The sequence below is a fragment of the Mustelus asterias genome, chromosome 14 (genome assembly GCF_964213995.1).
Source record: "Mustelus asterias chromosome 14, sMusAst1.hap1.1, whole genome shotgun sequence".
NCBI lineage: Eukaryota > Metazoa > Chordata > Chondrichthyes > Carcharhiniformes > Triakidae > Mustelus > Mustelus asterias.
This window is the reverse complement of record NC_135814.1, coordinates 73,603,571-73,615,920: the sequence shown is the minus strand read 5'-3', so window position 1 is coordinate 73,615,920 and position 12,350 is coordinate 73,603,571. Positions and strand designations below refer to the sequence as shown.

The window sequence follows — 12,350 nt, the reverse complement described above, 5'->3', positions numbered from 1 at the left end:
TTATATTGTTTAAAAGTAGCAGTAAAACAAGTATTTTGCTCCAGTTAATTTCTACTAACTCACTGAATTCAGTCAATGGCATTGAAATATTCAAAATTTTTGTGGATACAAACTTGTCAACCTAAAAAAACTGACAGTCTGCAAAAAGCTGACAACTGCAAAAACATCTTGGTTGTATGCCCAATGTGAAAAAATGAAGAAGTGACACAAACTCACAGAGCACTGTGAAACTGGACATTCCCATCACTGGTGTGAAAGCAAAACCTAAAGTACACAAAAATACATTTTGCTGAAGTAATTTCTGAACTTCTAAAAGAGGATGCAAGTCACAGGATTTGTAGCACAGGGAAGTATTGAGGGGTCAAGGAGAATACACCAAAATTGTTTTTAACTTTATGTTTTTAGCATTTTCAAATCTAGTTTTAGCAATGTCAGTCTTACTCATTTGATAACTACTATTGTTTAGGGATCAAAAATGGATCAGGTTGAAATTTACTCCTCACTGAAGTTTAATCAAGTTGACAATAATGGAGTGCTAAATGGTCATAAATTCTATTTTTGAATGAGCCATTAGTTTATGACCCTGGTTTGAATCAGAGTCTGCATTTAATATACCATGGATTGATTAAAAATCCCATGAAGAGCAGTATGTTCTCCTTGGCATTGGTCATCCTTAACTAACACCACCAGAAGCACGGGTGGCACACTGTGCAGTGGTTAGCACTGTTGGGACCCAGGTACAATTCTGGCCTTGGGTGGCTGTGTGGATGTTTGCATGGGTTCCTGCTGGTGCTTCAACTTCCTCCCAGTCCCAAGATGTGTAGGATAGGTGGATTAGCCCATGGTAAATCTGTGGGATTACGGGGAGAGGGCAGGGAAGAGGGTCTGGGTAAGATGCTCTGTTGGAATGGTCTCCTTCTGCAATGTAATGTTTCTATGAAACATAGAAACTAGAAGCCTGCTCCGCCATTCATTTTGATCATGGCTGATCATCGAATTCGATATCTTGATCCCCCCCTCCCCCCCCATATCCCATGATCCCTTTAGCCCCAAGAGCTATATCTAATTTCTTCTTGAAATCAGACGCTCTGTGGTGGTGAATTCCACACATTCACCACTCTCTGGGTGAAGAAATTTCTCCTCACCTCAGTTCTAAGAGGTTTAGCCCATATCCTCAAACTATGACCCCTCGTTCTGGACTCCCCCACCATTGGGAACATCCTTTCTGAATCTACCCTGATTAATCCTGTTAGAATTTTAAGTTTCTATGAGATCTCCTCTCACTTTTCTAAACTCCAGTGAATACAATCCTAACCAATTTAGTCTCACCTCATATGACAGATCTTCTGTCCCAGGAATCAGCCCGATAAACCTTTGTGCGCTCCTTCTATAGCAAGGACATCCTTCCTTAGATAAGGACACCAAAACTGCACAAAATACTCCAGGTGTGGCCTCACCAACACCCTATACAAGTGTAGCAAAATATCCCTATCCCTAGACTCAAATCCTCTTGCTATGAAGGCCAACATACTGTTTGCCTTCTTTACTGCCTGCTGTACCTGCGTGTTTACTTTCAGCGACTGATGCACGAGAACTCCAAGGTCTCGTTGAGTTTCCACCTCTCTCAATTTACACACATTCAAGTAATAACCTGTCTTCCTATTTTTGCTACCAAAGTGGATAACCTCACATTTATCCACATTATATAGCATCTGCCACGCAGATGTCCACACACTCAGCCTGTCCAAATCACGCTGAAGCATCCCTGCATCCTCCTCACAGCTCACTCTCCCACCCAATTTTGTGCCATCTGCAAATTTGGAGATAATACATTCAGTTCCCTCTTCCAAAGCATTAATATATAATGTGAACAGTTGGGGTCCTAGCACAGATCCCTGCAAAACCCCACTAGTCACTGACTGCCAATAGAAAAAGACCCATTTATGCCAACTTTTGCTTCCTATATGTTAACCAGCTTTCCATCTATCTCAAGACATTACCTGCAATTCCATGTGCTTTAACTTTACATAGTAGTCTGTTATGCGAGATCTTGTCAAAAGCCTTCTGAAAGTCTAAATAAACCACATCCACTGGTTCTCCTCGGTCAACTCTACTAGTTACATCCTCAAAACATTCCAATAGATTCGTCAAGCATGATTTCCCTTTTGTAAATCCATGTTGACTTTGTCTGATTATATCACTACCTTCCAAATGCCGAATTATAAAATCCTCGCTAATAGACTCTAGCAACTTCCCCAGATCTGATGTTAGGCTCAATAGTCTTTAGTTTCCCCCTTTTCTCTCTACCTCCCTTTTTGAATAGCAGGCTTACATTCGCTACCCTCCAATCTGTATTCCTGAGTCCAAAGAATTTTGGAAAATAACCACCAACGGATCTACTATTTCCAGGGCCATTTCCTTAAATACTCTGGGATGAAGATGATCAGGATCTGGGGATTTAGCTACCTTCAATCCCATCAATTTCCCCAAAATCATTTCTCTACTAATGCAATTTCCTTCAGCTCCTTACTAAAACATGTTTCTCTCTGAACTTCTGGTACTTTATTCATGTCTTCCTTTGTGAAGACTGAAGCAAAATACAAATTTAATTCCTCAGCCATTTCATTATTCCCTGTTATGAATTCTCCCTTTTCTGATTGTAAGGGGCCTACATTCATTTTTGTCAATTTTTTTTTTTACATATCTATAGAAAGTTTTACAGTCAGTTCTAATGTTCCCCACTAGCTTACTTTCATACTTTATTTTTCCCTTCTTAATCAATCCCTTGGTCCTCCTTTGCTGAATTTTAAACTGCTCCCAATCCTCAGGTCTATTGCTTTTTCTTGCCAATTTGCGTGCTTCTGATACCATCTCTAATTTCCTTTGTAAGCCATGGTTTGGCCACAATTCCCTTACCACTCTTGTCCCAAATAGGAATAAAAAACTTCTGGAGTTCACATATTTGTTCTTTAAATGTCGCCATTGCCTGTCCACTGTCTTTCCTTTCAGTAATGTTTCTCAATCCATCGTGGCCAATTCATGCCTCATACCATCATGAAGCAAATTAATTGGTCACATACACAAAAAAAACCTGGCAATCTCACAAAAATGACATCATTTCCACAAATAATAAGAAATGCTTTCAGGATAGGAATGTTACAGGAGAAACAGCTACGCCTGAATAAAACAGGAATAATGCAAAAAGAGATAATGATTTAAAATTGCTTAAGTTAGATAGTGGAGGAGGAAAACTGGATCCCAAAAGAAATGGAGGACTGAAAAGGTTACTAACAGGTGCATGCAAACACATTAATAACACAAGTTTATCCAAAGGAGGACAAAAATATACCTTTATTTTGTTACATGCACAGGACATACCAACAGCTGCACTAACTGTAGAGCACATTAAATAGCATGTCCCAGCTGCTGTTTGCAATGGGCAAAGTAGGCCATACTCAACCAGCCCATGCCTGCAAAACTCAAAACAGTGATTCTGCTATTGGTCAACATTTGCTAAATAATCCAACTAGCACATCAAAGAAAGGGAGTTCATTTGACTGCTTCATTCCAAAAGTGAATTTTGAGCACACAATGGAGCCCATGCAAAGAGTAGGAGGTTAGGTGTCATTCTATTGAAAACACACTTCTCAACAAAGATGTTTGCAAGAGCTGGGCCATGGCAACATCATCTATTTGGGCCTGCATGGTGCTGTTAAAGCTGGTCTCAACCATGTTGAGTTGCTGAGTTCATATGCCCAATAAGTACTGATTTACACAATGGTGGCAGGTCTAGATTGCCATGACATACTGCTGCAGCGCAAATATTTGTGGCTTCCTTAAATGGAATATTGGTGAATAATCTAGCAATGTCAAATCAACAGCATTGAATTTACACTGAACTTCATTGGAACAGTGTAGAAGGCCAGGGATAGGAAGGTCAGAGTAGGAGTGGAAAGGAGAAAAAAATACCAGACACAGCATTGCTTTCGATATGCAAGTCCAGCATGGTCTTTGCCTAACTTGAAAACTTGTTCAAAACTGGTTGTAACAATTTAGCCAACCATCTAGCCAATTCATGCTGTGCAGAAGTGGTCATAGATGAGATAGGATGTAGAGACCTCACTTTTGTGTCTTGGCATCCCATACATACGCGAATGCAGCGAGCAGTGAGGGCGAATCTTGTCATGTATATCACGTGCCAGCTCCACCACCACCCCCACCACCCTGAAACCTGCAGATTGGTTCCACTGAAAATCTCAAAACAGGTCATCTTCCAGTCCCTTCTACACTGGGGAGATCAAACAAATCTTGAATAATGGCTTTGTGGAACACCTTCATGCAGTATACAAGTATGGCTGAGCTTCTGGTATTTTTTTCTCCTTTCTACTCCTACTCTGACCTTCCTATCCCTGGCCTTCTACACTGTTCCAATGAAGTTCAGTGTAAATTCAAAGAATAGCATTTAATCTTTCAATTAGACACTTTACAGCTTTCCTAAATAAACACCGAGTTCAACGATTTCAGATCATAATCTTTGTCCCTTTTATTTTTGGATGAGGATTCTGCTTTCCAATTTATCACTCTTTCCTTGCAATCCACAGCTAACTCCTTTTGCCTTCCACCATCAACCTACCTTTTCAATCACAGACCTTCCCATTTATTGTTACCTCTCAGAGTATGATGCTCTTCTGGAGAGTTGGTGCAAACTCAATGGACTGAAGGGCCTCCTTCTGCACTGTAGGGATTTTATGGCTAAATATTAACACGGTTTCTCTCTCCACAGATTTGCCCCACTTGCTAACTATTTCCAGCATTTTCTGTTTTTATTATTAATAGATCTTTGTTAGGCAAGGGAGGCAGGTAGGTGGAGCTGAGTTGCAGATCAATCATGATCTAATTGAAACATTGAACAAATTCGATGGGCATACTGACCCAAAACTGGTCCTGTGCAGCATCAGAAATGGAACATGGTGGATGTGGAGAGGATGTTTCTTGTGGGAGAATCTAGAACCAAGAATTATTGCTTCAAAAGGGGTTACCCATTTAAAACAGTGATGAGGCAATTTCTTTTCTCTCAGAGGGTCATGAGTCTTTGACACTCTGTTCCTGAAAGGTGGTGGAAGCAGAATCTTTGAATATTTTTAAGGCAGCAATGGATAGATTCTTAGTAAGCAAGTGGTGAGAAGTTATTAGGGTAGGCAGGATGCAGATTTGCGGTTACTATCAAGATCAGCCATGACCTTATTAAATGACAGAGCAGGCTTGAGAGGCTGAATGGCCTACTCCTGTTCCTTGTTCTTATGTTTGTGGGATGTGTGTGTTTCTGGCAATGCCAACATTTTTCACCAATCACTAATTGCCTTTTTGAAGGTGGTGTTTAACCGCTTTCTTGATCTACTGTTGCCCATGTGTTATAAATGCAGCCACAGTTCTGTTAGAAAGGGAATTCCAGGATTTTGACCCAGCGAAAGTGAAGGAGCGGCAATACAGTTCCAAGGCAGTATGGTGGTGTGAGACTTGGACAGGAATTTGCGTCTGATGGTGGTCCCTTGCCTCTGCTGCCCTTATAGGTCGAGGCAATCTGGGGTTTGGATGGTGCTGTCAAAGGAGGTTTAGCGAGTTAATGCAGTTCATCTTATATGATGGATGATTGAAATTCATCCTAACCAATAAAGAACATCAGTCAAGGTTGATGACTGATGTTCTTTTGTCAGTTAATGATCTGCCAGTATGCCACAACAACCTGACAAAGTAGCACCATTTATGGAGCCAAGGGAAGAGATCTGCACACGAGTTATAACACCTGATGTCAGGACTGATTTACCGAAGGCTGGTCTGTGGGCTTTAGTTCAATCTACATGGTGATCTTTGGCAAATGTGTGACTATTGTTCCAATGGCAATTTTGCCCAGGACTTCAAATATCTCACAATGTAGCAGTGTAACAGGTTAAAGCTCCTCTCTGCAAGTGTAGTAGCAAGAGAGAACAACATCCATTCTGTTTATCTAGGTGTCCTTGCACCAAGGAAAAACAAGTAACTAGCAAGTAACTCCTTTGCTATGTTCCAAACTACACATTGGAAAAAAAAAATTAAGTTCCAAGTTACGAGACGACAGATAAAATGGTGTGACAATTTTTGTTCCATGTTATTTCGGCATCATGGAAATTTTACATCGTGGAAAGCAACTAGTGAAGAATTGAAAACTGTAGGATGCAGATTCAATAGAGAATTGATTGACTTCATTATGCTGGTAGAGGTTCATGAAAGTCTTCCTTCAAGAAAGTAAATTGACCTTGTTAGAATCCATGAAAGACCAATTGCACATGGTCAAAGAAAGGAATTAACTTGACATCTTAGGTGGAATGTATGGTAGAGTGGCACATGAAAAGAAAAATCAAGGAGAAATCAATATCTCCAAAAATAAATCACACTTTAAAATTCATATCGAGTAGGCTGAAGATGATACTTTTCCTAATCTGTTATGAATGACAAAACCCCAAAACATGAAATCGGTTAGCTCTTAGTGGCTCAGCCGAAAGCAGCTGCCACTGTTATAAGCCAAGGTAAGTGCAATCTAAAATTAGTTTATTACGGGTAGTTGCAATGAGTCATTGGCACTGGTTAAAAAAAAAGTGGGAGAACTTTATAAATTTAATCTCAAAAGTAAATTCAACAGTTACTATTAATTATATATTTGCAACATAAGGAGGCTATTCATCGTATTGTATCTTTGCTTGCTCTCTGTTAGAGCCATCAAAAACAAAATCCACTTCACATATGAGCCCCTGAGCATCTACTATCAAGTGTTTATCCAATTCTTCCTTAGAAGTTGCAATGGCTGCTGCTTCATCACTCTGTGCAGCAAAGAATTCCATGCTCCAACTACCATTTGTATAAAAGGAAAATTTACATTAATGACCCACTTGTCACTGATATCCTATAAAACAATACTTCCCAATTCACTATAAAAGCCCTTTGTAATTAAAAAAAGACTCCATTAAACTTCCTCTTAACCTTTTTGTTGGTGGAAACAATCATACGTTCTTGTCCATGCTATATTTTCCTATCTGTGATAACATCCTTATGAATCTATGCTGTATGATCTCTATGGTTTTAATGTTCTTCCCATAACAGTGTACCCAAAATTGACTTCCTAAATTTCTAGAGATCTCAAATTTTACTCCTTCTGGTCTTCCAACTGATACCAGATATGAGAATTTTGGCAGCTGAAATGGATTCCCCATCCAAAAAGGTCAATGAAGTACTTAATCCCATGTTTTTACAATTTGTTCTAATGGAAATAACTCAAACATACCTAGCTCATGAGGAAGTTCATGGCAAAATACAGCAATGGAAGTGCTCAGTCCCCCTGTAATGGAAGCACTGAAAGAAGCTCCTAGAAAATAAAAAAGTTCTTTATAGCAATCACTAAAGCGTACATAATCTATGTATCGTGCATCTGCATATAGTGGTGGGAATTAGAGAAGTTATAGTTAAAATACAAAAATATATTACAATTTCAATCATAAAATCACTTGTTTGATCTACCTTATTGGCTTTGGAACCTCTAGACGTTGCGGAAAATGATACATAAAACTCAATTTTTTTAGTTTTAACTTTAAATTTACAGTATAGTCGAAAGCGATGCCACAATTATCATTGTCATTTTGGAAAAAATAATTCCGACCTGCAAGGCATGCAATTTGTGCAAAAGATAATATCGCTCATCAACACGTTATGTCATAACACCACCTCATTTTACAAAATGCAACGCTAGTAAATTTCCATAAATCTGCTACACTGGAGCAGAAAAGACTGGTCATTCCTTAGCAAGGATTTTAAAAAATTAGTTGTTGTAAATTCAGATATGAATGCAGGAAATGATTTAAAGTTCCAAACATATATATCTTATAAGCACATTCTCAAAGTGAAGGGGCTTATTATTACATTAAAAACATTGGGGGCGATCTTATGAAAATATTCGAAGTCCAGAACAAGCGTGAAAATAGGAGAGTTTCGGATCCGTTTTTTCAGCGAGTTCAAATCTCAAGCCTTATGCACGAAGTGCTTAAAAAAAAATCTGAAATCCATTTTCTGCCAGTAAGGGAGTGGGCAGGGCCTAAATTGCCAGAAAGCCGGTTGATAGCAGCAGAGGGTGCCACTGTGCATGTGCAGGTTTCTGCTCTGAGAACAGCAGAGATCTGTCACTACCTTTGCAGCTTTCAGGCAGGCCTCTGTGACCCAACACCACCCACCTCCCCCCTCCAATCAGGACCCACCCCTTCAGACACTGCCCCCTTAGCACTGCCCCAACAGCAACCCCCCCTTGCCCCTGACCTCTTGGGGGCCTTAATGGCCTCCGGTTCTACCAGCAAGGCCATCACGACAGGTAACCGCTGATGGGGGCCATACATGATCCTTGACAGAGAGAATCCCCTGGCGAGGCCACACAGGCAAGTGAGACCAGACGATGCCGTCCCAGGCTTGTTAATCACTTAAAAATTATATTTAAATTAAATTTATTCAGCCTTGCGCCAGAAATGGGCATGAGGCTGAATGCACCGGAAATTCGGTGCCAGTAAGATCACGAGAGGCAAACAATCGGACGTGAACCTGATTTCCTGGCCCTCTTGCGATCTTACTAGCTCGTCCCGCCCAAGGGCCAGCAGGGCACGATGGTAAGATCGCCCTTATGGTTTTTGAAGTAGAACACATATTTACAAAGGAATTCATTACCCAAAGTTTAGTTACCAAATAACCTAACATTTTAAAAATAAAATCTCCCATGTATCAGGATTAGAATTTAGGAACGTCACTACAATCTATACTCTTCAGAAGTCTATTGAAGAATTTCAAGATTTAGTCAGTCATAATTCAAATATGTACTGTGCACCTTTAATGATTATGGAAAGGAGCAAGTTTTGTTAAATCTGAAACTTCTAGGGCACTGCTAAAGCAATCATACGGACATGAATTGATTTTATTTTCTTACCTATTGCCAGACCATCACTGAAGTTATGCATGCCATCTCCCATGATAACCATCCAAGCAATATTTGCTATTCCAGCATCTTGCATCTCTTTATTGGAATGGCAGTGACCGTGAGAATGATGCAAATGGTTTGAATTATGCTTTTTAGGTATGGTTTTAACTTCATAGTTTGCAGCACAATAATCAATTTCACTATGTGAGTCATGAATGTAAACGGACTTTAAATCTGGGGCATCAGATATCTTTGATGGGGATCCTAGGGTACCATCAAGGTCAGTAACCTGGGTTACGTCATGTTGCTCACCAAAACCATCCTGTTGGTCTGTTCCTGAAACCAGAAATAATATTATTGCAGTGCAATTGAGAATTTGAACTTTTTGCAACCAAAACTGTGAAATTAAAATGTTATTCATAAATAGTTCCATACAAAGCCTCCTTCACAAAGCTTTTCAATAGGATCTGTGAATCTGCCAATGTCTCCCATCAGTTTTCTGGCACCAATCCATCTCCTTTGCAACAAGGATGCCCAATCTCTCCACATTTTCAGCCCACCAGAATAATCTGAGAACTCTTGTAGCTTTCTTGGACAGAGCACCAACCAATTCCCATTCACCTCCATTCCACCACTCTCTTCTGCCTGGCTTAATTTGTTCTCACACACTGAATATTTTTTCTTTAACCAAATACACTTACTCCAAATAATTGGGGTTGCTAAAGGAACTCGTTTGTCTGCCTTTTCATGGGATATGTGGACATTCTTCATTCCCAATCAGGGCCCCTTCCTTACTACTTTTGGTGTACTGATGATTGTATTGGTGCTGTTTTCTATTCTAGCCCTAACTTCCCTCGCCTTCACATGATCTAACTCTTCCCCTCCCTTCCTCAACTGTTTCTATTCACCGTTTCCATTGACTATAAGCCCACCAACTCCCACAGCTATCTTGACTATATTTCCCGATACCTTTCTTCCTGCAAGGACTCTATTCCATTCTGCAAGTTTCAACACGATCCATTGCATCTATTCTGACAAAGCAGCCTACCATATCAGCCCTTCCAATATGCCTTCCCTTTTCCTTGACTTAACCCCACAGAAATGGGGCTCTTGACCCCGCCTGTTCCATCTCCTGTACTTTAATTTCATGCCTTCCCCTCACTCCTCCCAGAACCATGATAGAAAGTAGGCCATTCGGCCCATCAAGCCTGCTCTGCCATGCGATGAGATCATGGCTTATCCGAGCGTGGTCTCAATGCCACTTTTCTGTCTGTCCCCCATAACTCTTCACGCCCTTGCTGATGAAAAAATTATCTAACTCAGCCTTTAATGTATTCAATTAGCTTTTCTCCAATGCTCTCTGGAGAACAGAATCCCATAGACTAACAACCCTCAGGAAATATTTTTTCCTTATCTCAGTCTAAAATGGGAGACACCTAACTTTTAAACTGTGCCCCCTGATTCTAGACTCCCCACAAGAATCATAGAATCCCTACAGTGGGGAGGCGATGGCCAAGTGGTATTATTGTTAGACTATTAATTCTGAAACTCAGTTAATGTTCTGGGGACCTGGGTTTGAACCCCACCAAAGCAGATGGTGGAATTTGAACTTAATAAAAAATATCTGGCATTAAGAATCTACTGATGACCATGAAACCATTTTGACTGTCAGAAAAACCCATCTGGTTTACTAATGTCTTTTAGGTCTGGCCTACATGTGGCTCCAGAGCCACCGCAATGTGGTTAACTCTCTAAACTACCCTCGGGCAATTAGGAATGGACAATAAATGCTGTCCAGCTAGCGACGCCCATGTCCCACGAATGGATAGAAAAAGTGCAGGAGGCAGCCATTCGGCCCACTGAACCTGCACCGACAACAATCCCACCCTGTCCTTATCGCCGGAATTGAACCCGGGTCCCTGGCGCTGTGAGGCAGCAGCGCGAACCACTGTCCCACCATGCCACACAAGGGGAAAACATTCTCCCAGCGTCCACCCTGCCAAGTCCACTCAAGATCTCACGTTTCAATCAGATCACTTCTCATTCTTCTAAATTCCAAAGGCCCAACCTGTTCAACATTTTTTCCATAAGATAACCCCTTCATCCCAAGAATCAGTTGAGCAAACCCTCCCTGAACTGTTTCTATCCTTTCTTAAATAAGGACACCAAAACTGTACTCAGTACTCCAGATGTGGTCTCACCAATGCCCTGTACAACAGCATAACTTCCCTACTTTTATATTCCATGCCCCTTATGATAAACGACAACATTCCATTTACCTTCCTAACCTTTGCATATCAACCTTCTGTGATTCATGCACCAGTGTTAAATGGATCCAAACCAGATAGTGAAGTACAAAACAAGACATAATTCTTTGATAGTAGGTTTATTCACACGATGGAGCCTTGCAAATATCTGCCTAACTAATACCTGTGCCCCAGCTGACTCTCTAAATTGGCTGGCTTAATCAAAAGATGCCCATCACCAGTGTATCATTAACAATGCCGATCATCTGTGTATTGTTAACAACATAATTAACAACCATAGACAGATCCCCCTTTCTTAAATAAAATTATACATAGACATACTGAACATGCAAGGCAAAGAAAGACTGTTGGCTGTCCATAATTCTTATAACTCATCATAACACAAGGTGTTGAGCATCAAGTATAAAAGTTGGCAATTCATGTTACAGTTGTATAAAACATTGGTTCGGCCACATTTGGATTACTGTGTACAATTCTGGTCACCACACTACCAGAAGGACGTGGAAGCTTTGGAGAGTGCAGGAAAGGTTTACCAGGATGTTGCCTGGTATGGAGGGTATTAGCTATGAGGAGAGATTGAATAAACTGGGATTGTTCTCCCTGGAAAGACAGAGGCTGAGGACTCTGATAGACCTGATAGAAGTTTATAAAATTATGAGAGGCATAGATAGGGAAGCTTTTTCCAAGGGCAGAAATGACAATTACAAAGGGGCACAAGTTCAAGATAAGGGGGAAAAGGTTCACAGTCCAAAGATGTGCAGGTTAGGTTGATTGGCCAGGTTAAAAATTGCCCCTTAGAGTCCTGGGATGCGTAGGTTAGAGGGATTAGCGGGTAAATATGTGGAGGTAGGGCCTGGGTGGGATTGTGGTCGGTGCAGACTCGATGGGCCGAATGGCCTCCTTCTGCACTGTAGGGTTTCTATGATTTCTATAAGATGTGCGGAGGAAGTTTTTTTTTACACAGAGGGTGGTGGAGCCTGGAATGCACTGCCAAGTGAGGTGGTTGAGGCTGTTATGTTAGCCACATTTAAGACTTATCTTGATAGGCATATGAACAAACGGGGAATAGAGGGATATAAGCGGTTGGTTTAGATCGGTAA

General features: G+C 40.7%; 1 protein-coding gene across 2 annotated transcripts in view; it reads right to left on the bottom strand.

The window, feature by feature from the left end:
• Positions 1-12,350, bottom strand: part of slc39a10 (solute carrier family 39 member 10) — an 86,202-nt gene that overhangs the window by 7,872 nt on the left and 65,980 nt on the right. For both annotated transcript variants that reach the window (XM_078228626.1, XM_078228627.1), the window contains exons 8-9: positions 8,993-9,319; positions 7,316-7,396 (exon numbers count right to left, since the gene is read on the bottom strand). In XM_078228626.1, coding sequence (XP_078084752.1) covers positions 7,316-7,396; positions 8,993-9,319 — 408 coding nt within the window. The remainder of the gene's footprint in view (positions 1-7,315; positions 7,397-8,992; positions 9,320-12,350) is intronic.